The sequence below is a fragment of the Pecten maximus genome, chromosome 13 (assembly GCF_902652985.1).
Source record: "Pecten maximus chromosome 13, xPecMax1.1, whole genome shotgun sequence".
Lineage (NCBI taxonomy): Eukaryota > Metazoa > Mollusca > Bivalvia > Pectinida > Pectinidae > Pecten > Pecten maximus.
In genome coordinates, this window is record NC_047027.1 from 4,455,198 (window position 1) to 4,479,627 (window position 24,430).

Here is a 24,430-nt window from a genome sequence, read left to right on the forward strand (position 1 = left end):
GTTATAGTATGATGTGTTATAATATGTTTTAGTATGATGTGTTATAATATGTGTTGTAATATAGCACAAATAACATATAAAAGTGTTCCCTATCTTTAAAACTCGATATAGATCAAGGTTCTATGTCTTTTTCTCTCCGGAAATGATACTTTGACATTTTATTATTGATCATTATTGATCATTATTTATCATTATATTATCAGAAGAATCAAAACATGATTACATTTGTTTTCCTAATTTGTTTTCGTGTTTGTGGTCCTAAATCTCACTCCTCGGATATTATCATGATCACTCTTTCTCGGTCTCCCCTCGGATATTGTCATGATCACTCTTTCTCGATCTCCCCTCGGATATTATCATGATCACTCTTTCTCGATCTCCCCTCGGATATTGTCATGATCACTCTTTCTCTATCTCCCCTCGGATATTGTCATGATCACTCTTTCTCGATCTCCCCTCGGATATTATCATGATCACTCTTTCTCGATCTCCCCTCGGATATTATCATGATCACTCTTTTTCGATCTCTCCTCGGATATTATCATGATCACTCTTTCTCGATCTCTCCTCGGATATTATCATGATTACTCTTTCTCGATCTCACCTCGGATATTGTCATGATCACTCTTTCTCGATCTCCCCTCGGATATTATCAGGATCACTCTTTCTCGATCTCTCCTCGGATGTTATTCTGATTATTGTCTCTCTCCTCAAATCGAATTTTGATGCCAGTCTTTGGTCGGAGTGTCAACTCGGGTACCGGAATAACTTCATGATCCTCGTCCAACACGACCTTGAAACTGAAAACAGAACCAAACACCACGTGACAAATAGTAAGATATACATCATTGAGTTTTCTTAATTCTATTTTCAAACTTGGCTGACATTGGCTTAAACATATCTAAGTGACCTCGAAACCAAAACGCAAATCTCAACAACCAAGATCTTGTCCTTGTTCAACATATACTATGTACTAATCTTATGACCAGATGTAGATGTTGTTACCTGTATCTGTGACCTAATTATACATGGATTCTCACGAATACTACAACGTGACCTAATTAAACATGGATTCTCACAAATATTACGTGACCTAATTATACATGGATGATCCAGAATACTACAAGGTGACCTAATTATACATGGATTCTCATAAATACTACAACATGACCTAATTATACATGGATTATCCAGAATACTACAACGTGACCTAGTTAAACAAGGATTCTCACGAATACTACAACATGACCTAATTATATATGAATTATCATGAATACCACAGCGTGACCTAATTATACATGGATTCTCATGAATACTACAACGTGACCTAATTAAACATGGATTCTCAGGAATACTACCACGTGACCTAATTATACATGGATTCTCCCCAATACTACAACATGACGTAATTATACATGGATTCTCATGAATACCACAATGTGACCTAATTAAACATGGATTATCACGAATACTACAACGTGACCTAATTATACATGGATTCTCCCCAATACTACAACGTAACCTAATTATACATGGATTCTCCCCAATACTACAACGTAACCTAATTATACATGGATTCTCGTGAATACTACAGCGTGACGTAATTACTTAATGACAAGAGTATTTTATTGTACAAACAAAGCTGGATACCATTATCAGACAGAATAACTCGTGTATCAATACTCGACGACTACAGACGATGTTGTATTGTAGATTGATGTTTGGTGATAACAGTGTATTTTATAATGATGATTCAGTAAAACGTGCTCAGCCTGTTACCGTTTAAGTATTCTGGATAACATCACTTTCTGTTCGTTCATGGAAAATGTTTGTCCAATACAGTTCCTGGAAAATGAAATCAATAGATTGATAAGCGGTCTTAGGAATAAGCATGTATATGTACATGATTTAAGATTTTATATAGAAATATGAATCTGAGTTCTGTTTATTTACTGTAGACATAGGGATTATACATGAAAAAAAACTAAACATTTCAGAGTGTTGTCAAATGACAAACAGAATACAGATATAATTCTAGATGGAAAGTCTATAAAACGTGGGCAAACATATACGAAATATAAATTTGCATCGAGACTATTGAAATAGAACGAGGGGAATAAGACCTGGCGTTCCGACATCTCAAGCGTTTTTATCGACGACCCACGTAAAACCATTACACAACGTTGAAGTTGAAATGAAGTAAATTGTCATATTTTATATGTGTTTGACACAACACAGAATAAACAGACATTAAAATTAAGTGAGGAACAGAAAGGATTGTTCTTACCTGAGACCGGCAGAAAACGGAATGAAAGCGTAAGGGTCCCTGTCCTCGGAATTCTCGGGAAGAAAACGTTCAGGTCGAAATACCTTAAATGAAAATCGTACTAATAAGACAGGTGGCATTTGTGTTAAATGTCTGTAAAGTGTTCGTTTATGATCTCGTGATGTGCTCGTTTGGCCCCATTGATATTTTTATCTGAATCAGGTAGTTATAAAAATCAACACAGGAATTTTGCAATTTGGAGAATTCAGTAACCTCAATAAACTGTTGTGTGTGCTTGTTTTTGGCATACAGGTCAATACGAAAATAATTTTCTATTTGTCAGTAAAAAATCCAAATATTTTCCAATCTATCCTGCATCTTTACTTCAAAAATGGATAAGAAAGAGTTTGTTTCTTAATTGGCATTTGCAACACCTGACACCCGTCATAATGACTTCAGTAACCCCGTCAAGATATATCACTAGCGATAATTACAGTGTTAAGGGTCCCAACATGTAGCCGCCGTCACCACAAGTGGTACTCGTCACGATATTTACACTATATGTAGCCCCAACATGTAGCCGTCGTCACCACAAGTGGTACTCGTCACGATATTTACACTATATGTAGCCCCAACATATAGCCGTCGTCACCACAAGTGGTACTCGTCACGATATTTACAGTATATGTAGTCCCAACATGTAGCGATCGTCACCACAAGTGGTACTCGTCACGATATTTACAGTATATGTAGTCCCAACATGTAGCGATCGTTACCACAAGTGGTACTCGTCACGATATTTACAGTATATGGTGTCCCAACATGTAGCCATCGTCACCACAAGTGGTATTCGTCACGATATTTACACTATATGTAGTCCCAACATGTAGCCGTCGTCACCACAAGTGGTACTCGTCACGATATTTACACTATATGGTGTCCCAACATGTAGCCGCCGTCACCACAAGTGGTACTCGTCACGATATTTACACTATATGGGGTCCCAACATGTAGCCGTCGTCACCACAAGTGGTACTCGTCACGATATTTACAGTATATGATGTCCCAACATGTAGCCGCCGTCACCACAAGTGGTACTCGTCACGATATTTACAGTATATGTAGTCCCAACATGTAGCGATCGTCACCACATGTGGTACTCGTCACTTACATTGAAGTCCGGGTAGACATCTGGATGGTAGTGCACACCTATCATTGATACACTGACAGAAGTCCCGGCCGGGAGGGAGACTCCGTCCAATTCCAGTGGTTGTTTGAGGAGTCTGGTGCTGGAAGTCACCGGGGGGTACAGCCTCATACTCTCCTTCATAAACATGGTCAGCTTCTGTAACTTTCCCAGGTCCTCCCTGAAGCCGAATGGGGATTACTTATATACTTAAATACACGACAAAGATACGTGACAAAACCTATATCTATAAAGGATTCAGTATACACACGACCTCGTCATCCCGAACAGCCACAGCCGTAAAAACTGACATGTTCAACGTTAATATGACATGCTTTTCCGCTAACAGGCCAAGAATATAGGATAGGTAGGTCGTGACTGTATCTTTAAATAAATCAAATGTGTCATTTTTCCTTTGAATACTTACAGTATTTTTAATGTCATTTTCGGAAACAGATTAGTTTTTTTCAAATCAAAAATACATTTGCTTTTTTTGTGACTAACGGAAGGAACATGCCATGTTTGATTAATTGCGTGGCGTTAACGTGTATGTATTTTAGTCACGTGACTTAAAGTGATAATTTTGTAAAGAATACGTTTGATCGTGCCGAGTATACGTACTTGCTGACCCGCGTTATGCTCCTGCTTTAAAAGTTAAGCGCCTACGTTACTTTGATTTATCATTGCGCATGCGTCAATTAGTTTGGTTGATGGCTGCTGGCCGCTGTGCTGCATAATGTTTGCTAAACTCCCGCCCTCCATCCCAGTAGTATTACTGAGGGTTGTGCTTGGTAGTTTAGACTCCTGCTAGAGTCTGTATATTGTCATACATACGTACATTTTTGAAAGGGAGGGGATTATTTAACAAGTTAACGAGTCATAGAACAAGAGGCCCAGGGGCCTTAACGGTCATCTGACTCTAAATTAAAACCCTTATATTATTGTAGTATGCATTCTCTGTAGCAAGTATATAGTGGCACTGTTGGCCATGGTGGCCATCTTGGATTTCTGACCGACCCAATAAATAATAACACTTGGTCTGGACCATCTAAGGATAATTTCTGGTAAGTAAGAGCTGAATCCCACCGGAGGAATTTGAGAAGAAGTTTGAAATAGGTGTTGTTCATGAAAACCATGATTGCGCAATCATGTTACAAAATGGCCGTCACTGCTGCCATGTCAAAGTTTTAACGAGGCCGAAAAACACAACAACACTTTGTTGGCCCTCCTTCCTTAACAACCTCACCAATTTCCAGCTCAATGGCACCAGTGGAACTGGAGAAGTAGTTTAAAATGTGTTTTTTAAGATTGCGGATATGGCGGCCATCTTGGATTTCAGACCAATAAAAAAATAACAACACTTGGTCGGAATCATCTCAGGAACATTTCAGGCAAGTTTCAGCCCAACAGCACTGGTGGAACTTGAGAAGAAGTTTAAAATGTGTTTTTCAAGATGGTGGTTATGGCGGCCATCTTGGAATTCGGAACGACCCGAAAAATAACAACACTTGGTCGGGATCATATCAGGATCATTTCAGGCAAGTTTCAGCTCAATAGCACTGGTGGAACTTGAGAAGAAGTTTAAAATGTGTTTTTCAAGATGGCGGCTATGGCGGCCATCTTTGATTTCGGACCAACCCCAAAAATAACAACACTTGGTCGGGATCATATCAGGATCATTTCAGGCAAGTTTCAGCTCAATAGCACTGGTGGAACTTGAGAAGAAGTTTAAAATGTGTTTTTCAAGATGGCGGCTATGGCGGCCATCTTGGATTTCGGACCGACCCGAAAAATAACAACACTTGGTTGGGATCATCTCAGGATCATTTCTGGCAAGTTTCAGCCCAACAGCACTGGTGGAACTTGAGAAGAAGTTTAAAATGTGTTTTCAAAATGGACGCTATGGCGGCCATCTTGGATTTCAGACTGACCCGAAAAATAACAACACTTGGTCAGGACCATCTCAGGATCATTTCAGGCAAGTTTCAGCTTAATCCCACTGGTGGAACTTGAGAAGAAGATTGAAATGTGAAAAGTTTACGCACGGCGCACGGCGGACGGCAGACGGCGCACGGCGCACGGCGCACGGCGCACGACGACGGACGAAGCATGATGACTATAGGTCATCCTGACCCTTCGGGTCAGATGACCTAATAAAACAGTTATCGGCCTCGGGGAAATATCACTTTCTCAGTTTGATAAATCCTCGTATTCACCTGAAAAAGGTCGATAACCGAAGACGGCTTTAAAGTCCTTTTCCTTCATGTAGAAACACAGGACAGTAATTGCCGTTTTCGTTGCTCTCCTTGTATATTTTGCATCCTTTACGTTCAATATTCTCACTACCTCCTCCTCGGAAACATTTCTAAAGCGCGTTTTGTCCGTTTTGTTAAGTATATCATGACTGAAGCAACCGACTCGTGTGCTATAGTTACTGTACGGAGTTAATTTTTATTGACGTCTGATTGGTCAATATTTTACAGCGGGTGTTTTGGATTCAGTTATTACTTTGGATTTCAATATTAACCTCCCGTGCAAGTTTTCGTCATTGCGGCTTCATATCGTATCTAATTTTGACCTGTACAGACTGTTTAGACCAATCAGCGTTGAGTTAATAGTGTAGTCATATAAGAAAATGTTTTATCATATATCTTGGGATAAGCATCCTCAGGTCATTATAAATTAGCCAGTCCTTGTCAACTTTTTCTGTTTTATTTTGTGGTAAGTTAAAGCTTCTTGTGAGACGCAAATTTGTGCGAAAGTCGAAAACTATGTAAAGGAATAAAATTACAGCTGACCCAAAATGATCAAATATAGCCCAAGGTTTCCCATAATTCTCACCATTCTGTGTACTTCCGGTCTCCCGTGACGTCACACACCTCCCGGTAAACTTTGTCTTGCTCATCCGGGTACTTCCCAAAGTTATACAGTGCCCACCTCAGTGCCGTGAAGGTGGTATCGTGTCCTGGAAAGTAAAAAGGTGTGTTTCTCAACAATCGTCCTGCCTTAAGACAGGTTTGTCTCTCCTCTCTGATTGTAAAAGACACCAGTCTCGGTGCCTCAATAGATTATAATGAAAAAGTGACATTGTATCAAGATTGAAGATGCTACAAAGCTTCCAGAGGACATGCTGGTGGACTCAGTAACCCATACATTGTCACCGATGGTATATAATATATGTAATGGACATCAACAGTGAATAAAAGTAGCGTCCTAAAATGTATCTACCTTGAATCTAAAAGATAAAAAAGAGCAGTGCGTACTTCTGGGAGGTGTTTATGTATGTTTTGGTATTGTACCCAAGCCAATTCTTGTTTTCAATCAATTAAAAATACTTTGTCGGTGATTTAATATCTTTCCTGTACAAACGTAACACAACTATTTTTAGTTTCGGTTTTTTTTTTATCTTACATCAAGTGGAATTATGGCTCTTTTTCGTGCTTTTTCTGAAATCCTAAATGGCCGAAGACAAGCTCTTATCTATACATACATATACATATACGGACCATTCTCAGCGAAGATATTTCATGGATGCTTTGACTTCCATCCAATAGCCTTTCTTAATCCCCTTTAAGACAATTCCAAAGGCTTTTATTCCTGGATTCAATTTTTTGCGGTTTTGGCAGAAGTTCGATAAAATGGAACAGACTATACTTTTTCCCTTTTTTGCTTTCTTTTCACTTCAGGATTTTTGTCGAAACTTTGTTACCTTTATTGTTAGCATATAAGTAAAGCTGGAAACTCGATATGTTATTTCAGCTACCAATCTTTACTTACCAGCAAACAGGAAAGTGTCCACCTCGTCCTGGATTTCCTGGTCCGTCAATCCGACTCCGGACTCGTCTTTAGCTGTCATTAGGATGTCCAGGAAATCAAGTCTCTGCTTTCTTTCCAACAATGACGGATCTTCTGCCTGAAATCGCAAACAGAATAATAATTTCCAGTTCGTATTTCTATAAAGAAATCAAACAACTCAGTAAGCATTCCGTTAACAGGATTTAGCACGAACTCCCAATCTTTTATACATCAATATGTATCATTCCGTCCCCACTGCGACAAACTATTCTCTTATATGTCCTCCTTGATAAAAATAAAAATGATTTGTTTTGAAACCGTGCTGTATATCAACTACGAGTACTACTATAACTGTATATATCAAATTGTAAATATGTTTTTCTCTATACACCATGTCAGTGAGTATGTGAAAAGAGAACAAGAGGCCCATGGGGCCTGTATCGCTCACCTGGTTGGATTAGACCAAATGTCAAAATAATGTTCATATTCAATTTTAGTTTTATTTGTCAATCTCAAACAATGCTATACATGTATATGGTTATAGTGTGGGAATCCGAACTGCTTTAAAGATTAACGAAGTCCAGACGCTCTAAGGTCTGAAAGACCGCAAGAATTGTTTTTAGAACATGAATTCATCACTTTATGACTAGTAGCGATTTAAAGGAATTACAAACCATTGATGCAAAATCTGTTCCCCTCCCCCATGGATGTTTCTGACCAAATTGGGTTCAAATCCATTTGAAAATTTATGACAATTAAGTAGCGATTTAAAGGCATTACCTCTATTTCCCATATTGGGCCCCGCCCCTTTGGCCACTTTGGGGTCAGAGTCACCATTTATGCAAAATCTGTTTCCCTTCCCCCAAGGATGTTTCTGACCAAATTGGGTTCAAATCCATTCATAACTTAATAACTAGTAGCGATTTAAAGGAATTAGCTCTATTTCTCCTACTGGGCCCCGCCCTTTGGCCCCTCGGGGGTCAGTCACCATTTATGCAAAATCTGGTTCCCTTCCCTCAAGGATGATTCTGACCAAATTGGGTTCAAATCCATTAAAAAATTTATGACAAGTAGCGATTTAAAGGAATTATTCCTATTTCTCCTATTGGGCCCCGCCCTTTGGCCCTTCGGGGGTCAGAGTCACCATCTATGCAAAATCTGTTCCCCTTCCTCCAAGGATGTAACTGACCAAACTGGGTTCAAATACATTCATAACTTAATAACTAGTAGCGATTTAAAGGAATTACCTCTATTTCCCCTATTGGGCCCCGCCCATTTGGCCCATTTGGGGTCAGAGTCACCATTTATGCAAAATCTGTTCCCCTTCCCCCAAGGATGTTTCTGACCAAATTGGGTTCAAATCCATTAAAAAATTTGTGACAAGTAGCGATTTAAAAGAATTACCTTTATTTCCCCTATTGGGCTCCGCCCCTTTGGACCCTTTGGGGTCAGATTCACCATTTATGCAAAATCTGTTTCCCTTCCCTCAAGGATGGTTCTGACCAAATTGGGTTCAAATCCATTCATAACTTAATAACTAGTAGCGTTTTAAAGGAATTATCCCTATTTCTCCTATTTGGCCCCGCCCCTTTGGTCCCTCGGAGGTCAGAGTCACCATTTATGCAAAATATGTTCCCCTTCCCCAAGGATGTTTCTGATTAAATTGGGTTCAAATCCATTCATAACTTTATGACTAGTATCGATTTAAGGGAATTACCTCTATTTCCCCTATTGGACCCCGTCCTTTTGGCCCCTTTGGGGTCAGAGTCACCATTTATGCAAAATCTGTTCCCCTTCCCCAAGGATGTTTCTGACGTAATTGGGTTCAAATCCATTCATAACTTAATAACTAGTAGCGATTTAAAGGAATTGCTGCTATTTCCCCTATTGGGCCCCGCCCCTTTGGCTTCTCGGGGGTCAGAGTCACCATTTATACAAAATCTGTCCTCCTTCTACCAAGGATGTTGCTGGCCAAATTTGGTCAAAATCCAATAAGAACTTTTTGACTAGTAGCGATTTGAAGGAAATATTGACGGACGACGGACGGACGACGGACGCTGCGAAATGACATAAGCTCACCGTACCTTCGGTCCAGGTGAGCTAATAAATGAATTTGAATATGAAATTGAACTTGTGCCGTTAATAAAACTCACCAAAGCTTTCTTTCGTTTTGTTATCAGATCGTCGGCAAATCCATGGACGAAATCCAGATGTCGTTTGTATTCTTTCCCGTCAGCGGACATCATATAGAGTGTCCAGGACAGGAACTGCCAGGGGTACCTACCGAGACAGAATGATATCAGGGATACCTAACGAGACAGGATGACGTCAGGGGTACCTACCGAGACAGAATGACGTCAGGGGTACATACCGAGACAGGATGACGTCAGGGGTACATACCGAGACAGGATGACGTCAGGGGTACATACCGAGACAGAATGACGTCAGGGGTACATACCGAGACAGGATGACGTCAGGGGTACATACCGAGACAGGATGACGTCAGGAGTACCTACCGAGACAGAATGACGTCAGGGGTACCTACCGAGACAGAATGGTGTCAGGGGTACATACCGAGGCAGGATGACGTCAGGGGTACCTACCGAGATAGGACGATGTTAGGGGTACCTACAGAGACAGAATGGTGTCAGGGGTACCTACCGAGACAGAATGATGTCAGGGGTACATACCGAGACAGAATGATGACAGGGGTACCTACCGAGACAGAATGGTGTCAGGGGTACATACCGAGACAGAATGATGTCAGGGGTACCTACCGAGACAGGATGACGTCAGGGGTACCTACCGAGACAGAATGGTGTCAGGGGTACATACCGAGACAGGATGACGTCAGGGGTACCTACCGAGACAGGATGACGTCAGGGGTACCTACCGAGACAGGATGGTGTCAGGGGTACCTACCGAGACAGAATGATGTCAGGGGTACATACCGAGACAGAATGGTGTCAGGGGTACATACCGAGACAGAATGATGTCATGGGTACCTACCGAGACAGAATGACGTCAGAGGTACCTACCGAGACAGAATGATGTCAGGGGTACCTACCGAGACAGAATGGTGTCAGGGGTACATACCGAGAAAGAATGGTGTCAGGGGTACATACCGAGACAGAATGATGTCAGGGGTACAAATGTACCTACCGTGACAGAATGACGTCAGGGGTACCTACCGAGACAGAATGATGACAGGGGTACCTACCGAGACAGGATGACGTCAGGGGTACCTACCGAGACAGAATGATGTCAGGGGTACCTACCGAGACAGAATGATGTCAGGGGTACCTACCGAGACAGAATGGTGTCAGGGATACCTACCAAGACAGAATGACGTCAGGGGTATATACCGAGACACAATGGTGTCAGGGGTACCTACCGAGACAGAATGATGTCAGGGGTACCTACCGAGACAGAATGGTGTCAGGGATACCTACCGAGACAGGATGACGTCAGGGGTACCTACCGAGACAGAATGATGACAGGGGTACCTACCGAGACAGGATGACGTCAGGGATACCTACCGAGACAGGATGATATCAGGGGTACATACCGAGACAGAATGACGTCAGGGGTACCTACCGAGACAGAATGACGTCAGGGGTACCTACCGAGACAGGATGACGTCAGGGGTACCTACCGAGACAGAATGACGTCAGGGGTACCTGCCGAGATAGGATGTCGTCAGGGGTACCTACCGAGACAGAATGATGTCAGGGGTACCTACCGAGACAGTATGATGTCAGGGGTACCTACCGAGACAGAATGATGTCAGGGGTACCTACCGAGACAGAATGATGTCAGGGGTACCTACCGAGACAGAATGATGTCAGGGGTACCTACCGAGACAGAATGATGACAGGGGTACCTACCGAGACAGGATGACGTCAGGGGTACCTACCGAGACAGAATGATGTCAGGGGTACCTACCGAGACAGAATGATATCAGGGGTACCTACCGAGGCAGAATGATATCAGGGGTATCTACCGAGACAGAATGATATCAGGGGTACCTACCGAGACAGAATGATGTCAGGGGTACCTACCGAGACAGAATGATGTCAGGGGTATCTACCGAGACAGAATGATGTCAGGGGTACCTACCGAGACAGAATGATGTCAGGGGTACCTACCGAGACAGAATGATGTCAGGGGTACCTACCGAGACAGAATGATGTTAGGGGTACATACCGAGACAGAATGACGTCAGGGGTACCTACCGAGACAGAATGATGTCAGGGGTTCCTACCGAGACAGGATAATGACAGGGGTACCTTCCGAGACAGAATGACGTCAGGGGTACCTACCGAGACAGAATGATGACAGGGGTACCTACCGAGACAGGATGACGTCAGGGGTACCTACCGAGACAGAATGGTGTCAGGGGTACATACCGAGGCAGGATGACGTCAGGGGTACCTACCGAGACAGGACGATGTTAGGGGTACCTACAGAGACAGAATGGTGTCAGGGGTACCTACCGAGACAGAATGATGTCAGGGGTACATACCGAGACAGAATGATGACAGGGGTACCTACCGAGACAGAATGGTGTCAGGGGTACATACCGAGACAGAATGATGTCAGGGGTACCTACCGAGACAGGATGACGTCAGGGGTACCTACCGAGACAGAATGGTGTCAGGGGTACATACCGAGACAGGATGACGTCAGGGGTACCTACCGAGACAGGATGACGTCAGGGGTACCTACCGAGACAGGATGGTGTCAGGGGTACCTACCGAGACAGAATGATGTCAGGGGTACATACCGAGACAGAATGGTGTCAGGGGTACATACCGAGACAGAATGATGTCATGGGTACCTACCGAGACAGAATGACGTCAGAGGTACCTACCGAGACAGAATGATGTCAGGGGTACCTACCGAGACAGAATGGTGTCAGGGGTACATACCGAGAAAGAATGGTGTCAGGGGTACATACCGAGACAGAATGATGTCAGGGGTACAAATGTACCTACCGTGACAGAATGACGTCAGGGGTACCTACCGAGACAGAATGATGTCAGGGGTACCTACCGAGACAGGATGACGTCAGGGGTACCTACCGAGACAGAATGATGTCAGGGGTACCTACCGAGACAGAATGATGTCAGGGGTACCTACCGAGACAGAATGGTGTCAGGGATACCTACCAAGACAGAATGACGTCAGGGGTATATACCGAGACACAATGGTGTCAGGGGTACCTACCGAGACAGAATGATGTCAGGGGTACCTACCGAGACAGAATGGTGTCAGGGATACCTACCGAGACAGGATGACGTCAGGGGTACCTACCGAGACAGAATGATGACAGGGGTACCTACCGAGACAGGATGACGTCAGGGGTACCTACCGAGACAGAATGATGTCAGGGGTACCTACCGAGACAGAATGATGTCAGGGGTACCTACCGAGACAGAATGGTGTCAGGGATACCTACCAAGACAGAATGACGTCAGGGGTACATACCGAGACACAATGGTGTCAGGGGTACCTACCGAGACAAAATGGTGTCAGGGGTACCTACCGAGACAGAATGACGTCAGGGATACATACCGAGACAGGATGATATCAGGGGTACATACCGAGACAGAATGACGTCAGGGGTACCTACCGAGACAGAATGACGTCAGGGGTACCTACCGAGACAGGATGACGTCAGGGGTACCTACCGAGACAGAATGACGTCAGGGGTACCTGCCGAGATAGGATGTCGTCAGGGGTACCTACCGAGACAGAATGATGTCAGGGGTACCTACCGAGACAGTATGATGTCAGGGGTACCTACCGAGACAGAATGATGTCAGGGGTACCTACCGAGACAGAATGATGTCAGGGGTTCCTACCGAGACAGAATGATGTCAGGGGTACCTACCGAGACAGAATGATGACAGGGGTACCTACCGAGACAGGATGACGTCAGGGGTACCTACCGAGACAGAATGATGTCAGGGGTACCTACCGAGACAGAATGATATCAGGGGTACCTACCGAGGCAGAATGATATCAGGGGTATCTACCGAGACAGAATGATATCAGGGGTACCTACGGAGACAGAATGATGTCAGGGGTACCTACCGAGACAGAATGATGTCAGGGGTATCTACCGAGACAGAATGATGTCAGGGGTACCTACCGAGACAGAATGATGTCAGGGGTACCTACCGAGACAGAATGATGTCAGGGGTACCTACCGAGACAGAATGATGTTAGGGGTACATACCGAGACAGAATGACGTCAGGGGTACCTACCGAGACAGAATGATGTCAGGGGTTCCTACCGAGACAGGATGATGACAGGGGTACCTTCCGAGACAGAATGACGTCAGGGGTACCTACCGAGACAGAATGATGACAGGGGTACCTACCGAGACAGGATGACGTCAGGGGTACCTACCGAGACAGAATGATGTCAGGGGTACCTACCGAGACAGAATGATGTCAGGGGTACCTACCGAGACAGAATGGTGTCAGGGATACCTACCAAGACAGAATGACGTCAGGGGTACATACCGAGACACAATGGTGTCAGGGGTACCTACCGAGACAAAATGGTGTCAGGGGTACCTACCGAGACAGAATGACGTCAGGGATACATACCGAGACAGGATGATATCAGGGGTACATACCGAGACAGAATGACGTCAGGGGTACCTACCGAGACAGAATGACGTCAGGGGTACCTACCGAGACAGGATGACGTCAGGGGTACCTACCGAGACAGAATGACGTCAGGGGTACCTGCCGAGATAGGATGTCGTCAGGGGTACCTACCGAGACAGAATGACGTCAGGGGTACCTACCGAGACAGAATGATGTTAGGGTCACCTACCGAGACAGGATGACGTCAGGGGTACCTACCGAGACAGAATGACGTCAGGGGTACCTACCGAGACAGGATGACGTCAGGGGTACATACCGAGACAGAATGATGTCAGGGGTACCTACCGAGACAGAATGATGTCAGAGGTACCTACGGAGACAGAATGGTGTCAGGGGTACATACCGAGACAGGATGACGTCAGGGGTACACTGTACCTACCGAGACAGAATGGTGTCAGGGGTACCTACCGAGACAGAATGATGTCAGGGGTACCTACCGAGACAGAATGACGTCAGGGGTACCTACCGAGACAGAATGATGTTAGGGGTACCTACCGAGACAGAATGGTGTCAGGGGTACATACCGAGACACAATGGTGTCAGGGGTACATACCGAGACAGGATGACGTCAGGGGTACCTACAGAGACAGAATGATGACAGGGGTACATACCGAGACAGAATGGTGTCAGGGGTACCTACCGAGACAGAATGGTGTCAGGGGTACATACCGAGACAGAATGACGTCAGGGGTACCTACCGAGACAGAATGATGTCAGGGGCACCTACCGAGACAGAATGATGTTAGGGGTACCTACCGAGACAGGATGACGTCAGGGGTACATACCGAGACAGAATGATGTCAGAGGTACATACCGAGACAGGATGACGTCAGGGGTACACTGTACCTACCGCGACAGGATGACGTCAGGGGTACCTACCGAGACAGAATGGTGTCAGGGGTACATACCGAGACAGAATGATGTCAGGGGTACCTACCGAGACAGGATGACGTCAGGGGTACATACCGAGACAGAATGACGTCAGGGGTACCTACCGAGACAGAATGATGTTAGGGGTACCTACCGAGACAGAATGACGTCAGGGGTATCTACCGAGACAGAATGATGTCAGGGGTACCTACCGAGACAGAATGATGTCAGGGGTACCTACCGAGACAGAATGATGTCAGGGGTACCTACCGAGACAGAATGATGTTAGGGGTACATACCGAGACAGAATGACGTCAGGGGTACATACCGAGACAGAATGATGTCAGAGGTACATACCGAGACAGGATGACGTCAGGGGTACACTGTACCTACCGCGACAGGATGACGTCAGGGGTACCTACCGAGACAGAATGGTGTCAGGGGTACATACCGAGACAGAATGATGTCAGGGGTACCTACCGAGACAAGATGACGTCAGGGGTACATACCGAGACAGAATGACGTCAGGGGTACCTACCGAGACAGAATGATGTTAGGGGTACCTACCGAGACAGAATGACGTCAGGGGTACCTACCGAGACAGAATGATGTCAGGGGTACCTACCGAGACAGAATGATGTCAGGGGTACCTACCGAGACAGAATGATGTCAGGGGTACCTACCGAGACAGAATGATGTTAGGGGTACATACCGAGACAGAATGACGTCAGGGGTACCTACCGAGACAGAATGATGTCAGGGGTTCCTACCGAGACAGGATGATGACAGGGGTACCTTCCGAGACAGAATGACGTCAGGGGTACCTACCGAGACAGAATGATGACAGGGGTACCTACCGAGACAGGATGACGTCAGGGGTACCTACCGAGACAGAATGATGTCAGGGGTACCTACCGAGACAGAATGATGTCAGGGGTACCTACCGAGACAGAATGGTGTCAGGGATACCTACCGAGACAGAATGACGTCAGGGGTACATACCGAGACACAATGGTGTCAGGGGTACCTACCGAGACAAAATGGTGTCAGGGGTACCTACCGAGACAGAATGACGTCAGGGATACATACCGAGACAGGATGATATCAGGGGTACATACCGAGACAGAATGACGTCAGGGGTACCTACCGAGACAGAATGACGTCAGGGGTACCTACCGAGACAGGATGACGTCAGGGGTACCTACCGAGACAGAATGACGTCAGGGGTACCTGCCGAGATAGGATGTCGTCAGGGGTACCTACCGAGACAGAATGACGTCAGGGGTACCTACCGAGACAGAATGATGTTAGGGTCACCTACCGAGACAGGATGACGTCAGGGGTACCTACCGAGACAGAATGACGTCAGGGGTACCTACCGAGACAGGATGACGTCAGGGGTACATACCGAGACAGAATGATGTCAGGGGTACCTACCGAGACAGAATGATGTCAGAGGTACCTACGGAGACAGAATGGTGTCAGGGGTACATACCGAGACAGGATGACGTCAGGGGTACACTGTACCTACCGAGACAGAATGGTGTCAGGGGTACCTACCGAGACAGAATGATGTCAGGGGTACCTACCGAGACAGAATGACGTCAGGGGTACCTACCGAGACAGAATGATGTTAGGGGTACCTACCGAGACAGAATGGTGTCAGGGGTACATACCGAGACACAATGGTGTCAGGGGTACATACCGAGACAGGATGACGTCAGGGGTACCTACAGAGACAGAATGATGACAGGGGTACATACCGAGACAGAATGGTGTCAGGGGTACCTACCGAGACAGAATGGTGTCAGGGGTACATACCGAGACAGAATGACGTCAGGGGTACCTACCGAGACAGAATGATGTCAGGGGCACATACCGAGACAGAATGATGTTAGGGGTACCTACCGAGACAGGATGACGTCAGGGGTACATACCGAGACAGAATGATGTCAGAGGTACATACCGAGACAGGATGACGTCAGGGGTACACTGTACCTACCGCGACAGGATGACGTCAGGGGTACCTACCGAGACAGAATGGTGTCAGGGGTACATACCGAGACAGAATGATGTCAGGGGTACCTACCGAGACAAGATGACGTCAGGGGTACATACCGAGACAGAATGACGTCAGGGGTACCTACCGAGACAGAATGATGTTAGGGGTACCTACCGAGACAGAATGACGTCAGGGGTACCTACCGAGACAGAATGATGTCAGGGGCACATACCGAGACAGAATGATGTTAGGGGTACCTACCGAGACAGGATGACGTCAGGGGTACATACCGAGACAGAATGATGTCAGAGGTACATACCGAGACAGGATGACGTCAGGGGTACACTGTACCTACCGCGACAGGATGACGTCAGGGGTACATACCGAGACAGAATGGTGTCAGGGGTACATACCGAGACAGAATGATGTCAGGGGTACCTACCGAGACAGGATGACGTCAGGGGTACATACCGAGACAGAATGACGTCAGGGGTACCTACCGAGACAGAATGATGTTAGGGGTACCTACCGAGACAGGATGACGTCAGGGGTACCTACCGAGACAGAATGATGTCAGGGGTACATACCGAGACAGGATGACGTCAGGGGTACCTACCGAGACAGAATGATGTCAGGGGTACATACCGAGACAGGATGACGTCAGGGGTACCTACCGAGACAGAATGATGTTAGGGGTACCTACCGAGACAGAATGATGTTAGGGGTACATACCGAGACAGAATGACGTCAGGGGTACATACCGAGACAGAATGACGTCAGGGGTACCTACGGAGACAGAATGATCTTAAAATGTTAAATCCCATTATACACACACACACATATATATATATTGGCGCAAATAAAAGTTTGCAAACTAAACAAAATATCTGAATTTGCCATCAAGATGATGCACGAAGGAAATTTCAACATAAATATTCAGAAGCTGATAGAGAGGGAAACTGTACTGTTTTATACTTACGTCATTCTGCTCATTAGAAGCTGATAGAGAGGGAAAGTTATTGTTTGATACTTACGTCATTCTGCTCATTATAAGCTGATAGAGAGGGAAAGTGTATTGTTTTATACTTACTTCATTCTTCTCATAATAAGAGACCCGATCCTCTGTACCGCCATGGCATAAGGGTGTTTCTCTCTGGAACGAAATTAATACTGACAAAGTCAAAACTTATGTCCAAAATCAAGCAATCAGATTTAATTACATAAGTGTTTATATTGACTGTCGCAAAAATTGACCCCGGCCTTAGAACTTACCGTAATGCCAGCTATTTTTGCGGGGATGATATTTTCGCTATTTCGTGGGCCTTTTACGTGGTTGCGAAAATTTGATCCGCAAAATAAAGTGCGATTAAAACTGTCGCCATATTGTACCATCACTGGCCGACTTGGCCACGTCCAGTTATCTAAGGTTGTTTCGCCAATTTTAATTGTTCAGAACTAAGTATATATGTTTCGTATGGCAGATAAAAAGGGACATTACTTGTCAACATGAACCAACGAAAACAATACTGGTAAACATGAACCAACGAAAACAATACTGGTAAACATGAACCAACAAAAACAATACTTGAAAACATGAACCAACGAAACAATACTCAATTAAATCACCAACCAATCCAATTAAACTGCCGGTCAATTAAACTTTTAACTAAACAGTCAATTAGTTGGCGTACTTACTGCCTCTGTATGTTATCCTCGTACGACAAAGCACACCTGAGGATGACGTCCAGCGTGGCGAGGTTTAGAACGTCGGTGATATCAATACTTTTAGGACTTTCCTTCATCATTGTGGCAAACTTGTCCTGCGGGAAAATTTTAAATTGTATATGTATAGTACAGTTAATATCTTATATAAAGGATTCTTTTTTCATCTGAGTAGCGATATAAGAACCAAACCATAATTCAAATTCAAAATCGATTTAACGAGAGCAAAATATGTATAAAAGATATAGATTTGTATGAAGATTCGCGAAAAAGTACAAGGAGATTAAGACTAGTCGGCATCTACAACGGAAATCGTGACAATGGGAACACTCCCACGGAAATCGTGACAATGGGAACACTCCCACGGAAATCGTGACAATGGGAACATTCTCACGGAAATCGTGACAATGGGAACATTCTCACGGAAATCGTGACAATGGGAACATTCTCACGGAAATCGTGACAATGGGAACATTCTCACGGAAATCATGACAATGGGAACACTCTCACGGAAATCATGATAATGGGAACACTCTCACGGAAATCATGATAATGGGAACACTCTCACGGAAATCGTGACAATGGGAACACTCTCACGGAAATCGTGACAATGGGGACACTCTCACGGAAATCGTGACAATGGGAATACTCTCTTGGATATCGTATCAACTGAAATACGTAAACACCATAGATAGAGGATGCAGATATGTTGGTGTCTAGATATTGAAATATTAATTGGGAAATTGAAAGCATCACGCTGATCATTACAGCTAAGTTTATCTGTTCCTGTTGATTACTTTGTAAGTAAAGATCAGGGTAAGTAGCACAAGGACTTGAGAATTTGTTACAGTCTACATGTATTTGGACCTTCCCTAGAGTGTATAGCACATTTTGAGACAATTTGGGGGCTAGATTAAAAGTCGGTAAAAATTCCACCCCCGTTGTTCATTATGTTCATTATATACAGAAGTGTATATATTGAACACTAGCCCCTCAAATGTCTCAAAATGTGCTATACACACCAGGGAAGGTCTAAATACATGTAGACTGTACCAAATTCTCAAGTCCCTGAGGTAAGAAGTTGATATTGAGGAGTTTGACTTTCCAGCTACAACAGTCCAGTGTAGGTCATGTCATTCTTTGAGAACCAGGATGGTGACATCGAAACTACCGAGCTTATCAACGACCACAGATGACGTCGGAAGTCATAATCAACTTTTCTTCCTCCATTGTTACAGATGAAGTTATGAAGTAAAATTATATGAACATGTGATAAATTTCTAGTACATTTATTTGTTTCTTCATTCGGCAATATTTTCCTTACACCGCATAACTATTTTTTTTCCCTTTTCAGGTGTTTACTTTTTACTCTAATTTATCGAAAAGTATGTTAAGAAAAAATATTACATATCTAGTCAAATCCTTCAATTAAATATTTTCCTTGTATAGTACATGTACACACAATACTTACCAGTACAATGTCGGCGGCTTCGTTGTAAATCCTAACGTATTGACGCAACATATCGAAATGGAACGCTGGAGTAAGTAACTTCCGGTTTCTTTCCCATTTCTTCCCATTGCTGGTCACCAAACCGTCGCCTAGGAAACACAAAATTAGGTCATCATGTATTTTTGCAATATATAATTACAGGTTTTGTTAACAACCGGAACACAAAAACAGAAGATGACAATGAATATACATCGCTATGTAGAAGAAGAGGCCCAATGAGCCTTAAGGACCCCCCCCCCCCCCCCCCCGAGTTGTTCTGATATATCAATAGTCTTTTGTGATATGATATAGAATTCATGTAAACAAATCAACTACACGTTGAGCGAATGATTCTGCCTTGCCTAACATCTAGTAAACAGATTCAAGTTTGAAAAGTTATTCATTCTAGATAATCAGAGTTTGAAAAAAAAAAACCCGATTATTTCATTTTTAGTCACTTTGACCTATTTGGGCCCCGCCCCTCAGCCACTGGGTGTGAATCAGAATAAGATGGTTAATTCTATAACAATGGATTATGATTTGATTTCAAAATAACATTTATTTACCTATAAAATCAATCAAAACGTTATAGAACTGTCCTCGCCCCGTTGGTTTTGGATCAGACAGTTTCAGTACGGCTTTAGCACTGTCGGGGTGGGTGGCCTGAATCATTGGTATAAAACTCATCCAGAAGATTGACCATTTCTTGTTATGGTTTTTCCTGTAGGCCTCTTCTCTGGGTAGGTCAAACAGCAGCCGCAAATCACTCATCTATGAAATAAAACAAGTAAATTATTTGAAGCGTAAGGCCATGGCGGCAGCCATATTTCATTGAAACAGAAAGTAGGTGGCGTTTGGTGAAAGTGTTCTTGACTGCAATAACCGAACATTGTTCGTTTAAAAATCTAATAAAAACAACGAAATCAACAAAGACCTAGGCCAGTGTTTGACCCCGTTATAACAATGTGTGGTCGTTGGTTGTTATTGAAAAGCCTCTACATGGCCCCATTGGACATGAATCAGGGTACGGCGGGCGGTAAAATATGCGACTGTCTCTCGTAAAAAATAGGTAATATTTAAACAGTATTGCCTCCTTTTGATGGCAATATGGTCTGATAGTGCTGTCAAGGGATGGTGTTGTACCCGAGCCTCAGGGCACTATGGTCTGATCTCCTCGGGAATTCTCTTCGTGGAGTTCTATCCAGTATGATCTGAATTAGTTCAACTGGATTGTTTAGGGGTTTGACGGCCTCGCAACAGTTTGTGCCATATGAGGACGGGTGTCAATGAGATAGGACTGGTGTCAATGAGATAGGACGGGTGTCAAGGAAAGAGGACGGGTGTCAAGGAGACAGGACGGGTGTCAAGGAAAGAGGACGGGTGTAAAGGAGACAGGCAGAAGATCTATTTTGGCCTCATCGGTGTCCCGTAAATAGAAGACGAAGAGAAAAACTCCGATTCTTCTGAATTGTAGGCCTTGGACAATACCACCTTTGTTCACATCTTAAAACGTCCGATCATGGGCGTCCCATCCATGATGCCGTTGCTAAGAAACGGTCTCTGATCAAAGCAGCTCGATTTTTTGTGCTATGCACTTCATTGATAAATGAAGTCCCTTTGCAGGATTCATGAGTTTAGGATCTTTTCTCTTCTTTCTTAATATTTTCTTCTTAGTGACTGCCCTGACTTAGTGCCTGAGACTGCCTAGCCTTTGGTCTTAAGTTGAGCGTTTGTCCCTGTGAGGAAGGCTTTGGGTTCTGTCCCTTGGACTTTAGATGAGCGTTTGTCCCCTGTGAGGAAGGCTTTGGGTTCTGTCCCTGGCCTTTTGTTGAGGTTGTGTCCCAGTGAGGAAGGCTTTGGTTTCTGTCCCCTGGCCTTTTGTTGAGGTTGTGTCCCAGTGAGGAAGGCTTTGGGTTCTGTCCCCTGGTTTGGACACGCGACTCTCTATTTAACGTTACTAGAGTGTGCGGTTTTCCCTTCAACAGGCGGTTGACAGTCGGGGGAAAATATCATACATGTGTCAGACACTGGCATTTCAGTATGACAGTACTATAAAATCGCCTAGCACATGATCTTACCTAGACGTAAAACCTTAACAAAACTATTCAACTTTATATTGAACATATGTAGATGTATATGTATATTTTCACTTACATAATCCAGTTTCATATGTCCCCAAAACCAATGAGCGGGGGCAACTTGGGCGAAGTCTTTAACTGTCCGACAGAGAGTGTTGTATCTCCACAGGGCTGTAACGATAACCCACAGTACGTATCCTAGCAACAAGGTGAGCAGGATCTGCATCAGGTTGTCCATGGCTCTGTAGTGTACAAACAGATAAAATATATATAGTAATATTGAGCGATTCATGAGAGAAATCTAGTTACCAATACACACAATTAAGGGGAAATAGTACTTGACTTAAAAGACTACTCCTTCCGTATGGTATTTCGGATTTTGTTCAAATTACGCTTAATTATGGTTGAACAAAATAGATTTTTTCTATTTATTGTAAGATAGGATAAGATAAGATATATTTTTTATTTAACTGTCACACATTTTAAATACATAAAAGTACATACGTGTAATTCACATACATATGATACATTAAAATGTTCAGCCTTATCAGACACTCGAGTAACTAAAAAAATATTGTTGTTATGTTCGGGCGAAAAAAACTTTGTGAAGGAGGAATTCATCAGTGTGAAAGGTCAGCTAGCTAATTCCCTTTAGTCTAGTGGTACGATGCTAGCCTTGAGAGCGAGAGGGCGCGATATTTGGAGCACAAGCACGAGACAATTATCGTCAGAACTCAACAGTCCCCTAAGACATGTTAAGTATCTGGCAGTGTTAAAATGACAGTTTTACCTCTCAATGGTCCTTTGTCCCTCGTCAGTGAAGTCTTGTGTAATGCTGACTCCTTAGATTCTACCTGGTGAATAAACGTGTGGAGAATCAGTATATGTAGTATAGAGTATCCGTATCGCCGTCTATAAATAGTAGCCCGGCCTAAGTAATAAGTGTATCTATTGCATCACGTCATACCTGTTCGCATTTCACCAGGTAAAAATGATAAAAAGTACAAAAGAAGCTATTATAGGAGTTTACTGGTGAGAAAAGTGTGTCATGACCGTCATCGTGATCATTCATGCGTTAAAGCAAGTCAAAGTATAACCTACTGATTATCAGAACGCCTTATTCAAACATTTAAAAAATGTATAAGAGGATAAGTACTTTATAGAAGCTTATTTATTTTCATCACCGTGTTGACAAAAACAGCGTGAAACAAATAAACCAAATTCAATCGATGAAAAGTATGAGGCACTGGAGTAAGGGCTATAATGTAAATCAACTTCCCATATCGGTATACAAGTTACCTCCCTCTAAATCAAATCTCATTAGCCTAATGCTAATTATAGACAGGCTACCGTGATACAATCTTCGTACTAACGACCAGCCATATTAATATCTTTGTTTTTATTGGGAACATTTTCACATGTGAAGGATGCTCAATCGAGAATAATCATATTCATAAAAAAAACTTCAGAAAGTGTATACAAAATGTTGTATGAAGATATGGGGCCGCGGTGGCCGAGTGGTTAAGGTGTCCCGACACTTTAACACTAGCCCTCCACCTCTGGGTTGGGAGTTCGAAACCTACGTGGGGCAGTTGCCAGGTACTAACCGTAGGCCGGTGGTTTTTCTCCGGCTTTCCTCCACCTCCAAAACCTGGCACGTCCTTAAATAACCCTGGCTGTTAATAGGACGTTAAACAAAACAAACCAAACCAAGTATGAAGATATATCTTTACACGCGCATATATATAGTATGATATACTGGAATACCAAGTGAGGAGTGTGAAGACTTACCACTGTCGCTCGGATGGCCGAGACATTTCTGATAAATCCTATTCCTGAATTCATGGACGACCTTTATATCTAGTGACCTGAAAATATAGTGTTGTAGCTTCCGGTTTTGATTTGATGTTTTTTTGTCTACCTAAAACAGATGTGAACACCAGTCACAACATATACATTTTCAGATTGGTAAAGTCACTGTTTACGGAACAGCCCAAGATAGGGTGACTAAAATCAAAATCAGTCTGTAGGTTGTATGAGTGTTACGAGGTCACATAATTGTACAGTCTAGGGGAGATAATCTAACTCCATATGTATATGAGTTATTCCCCTTTGTTGTAATTCTTTTCGTTTGTGAATACATTTTGATGATTCTTTATAAAGACTTGGAACAGAAAAGACGTTTGTTGTTTTGCCTGACGATATGTAGCGTAAAGCGAGTTCCCCATACCTCACAATAGTACATGGTGGAGAATCCAAAGCGGTTAGTTATGTGACACTGTGCCATTATGTAACTTTTTATTGTATTTTCGCCCGTGTGGCCGGCGAGTTTTACTCG

The 24,430-nt window shown here is 43.8% G+C and overlaps 1 protein-coding gene and 1 long non-coding RNA gene across 2 annotated transcripts; both read right to left on the minus strand.

The window, feature by feature from the left end:
- Positions 1-658: 658 nt before the first annotated feature.
- Positions 659-20,785, minus strand: LOC117340370 (cytochrome P450 4F6-like). Its single transcript, XM_033902132.1, has 11 exons — positions 20,581-20,785; positions 19,997-20,124; positions 18,499-18,623; positions 17,894-17,956; positions 9,401-9,527; positions 7,230-7,365; positions 6,294-6,417; positions 3,438-3,633; positions 2,288-2,370; positions 1,780-1,845; positions 659-800 (listed from the first exon to the last, which is right to left on the minus strand). Exons 1-11 carry the CDS (start codon positions 20,783-20,785, stop codon positions 659-661), a joined length of 1,395 nt encoding a protein of 464 aa, XP_033758023.1.
- Positions 20,786-22,174: 1,389 nt separating this feature from the next.
- On the minus strand, positions 22,175-23,916 carry LOC117341242. Its single transcript, XR_004535594.1, has 3 exons — positions 23,884-23,916; positions 22,883-22,946; positions 22,175-22,334 (listed from the first exon to the last, which is right to left on the minus strand). It is a non-coding gene; the product is annotated as an uncharacterized LOC117341242 (long non-coding RNA).
- Between the last annotated feature and the right edge of the window lie 514 nt (positions 23,917-24,430).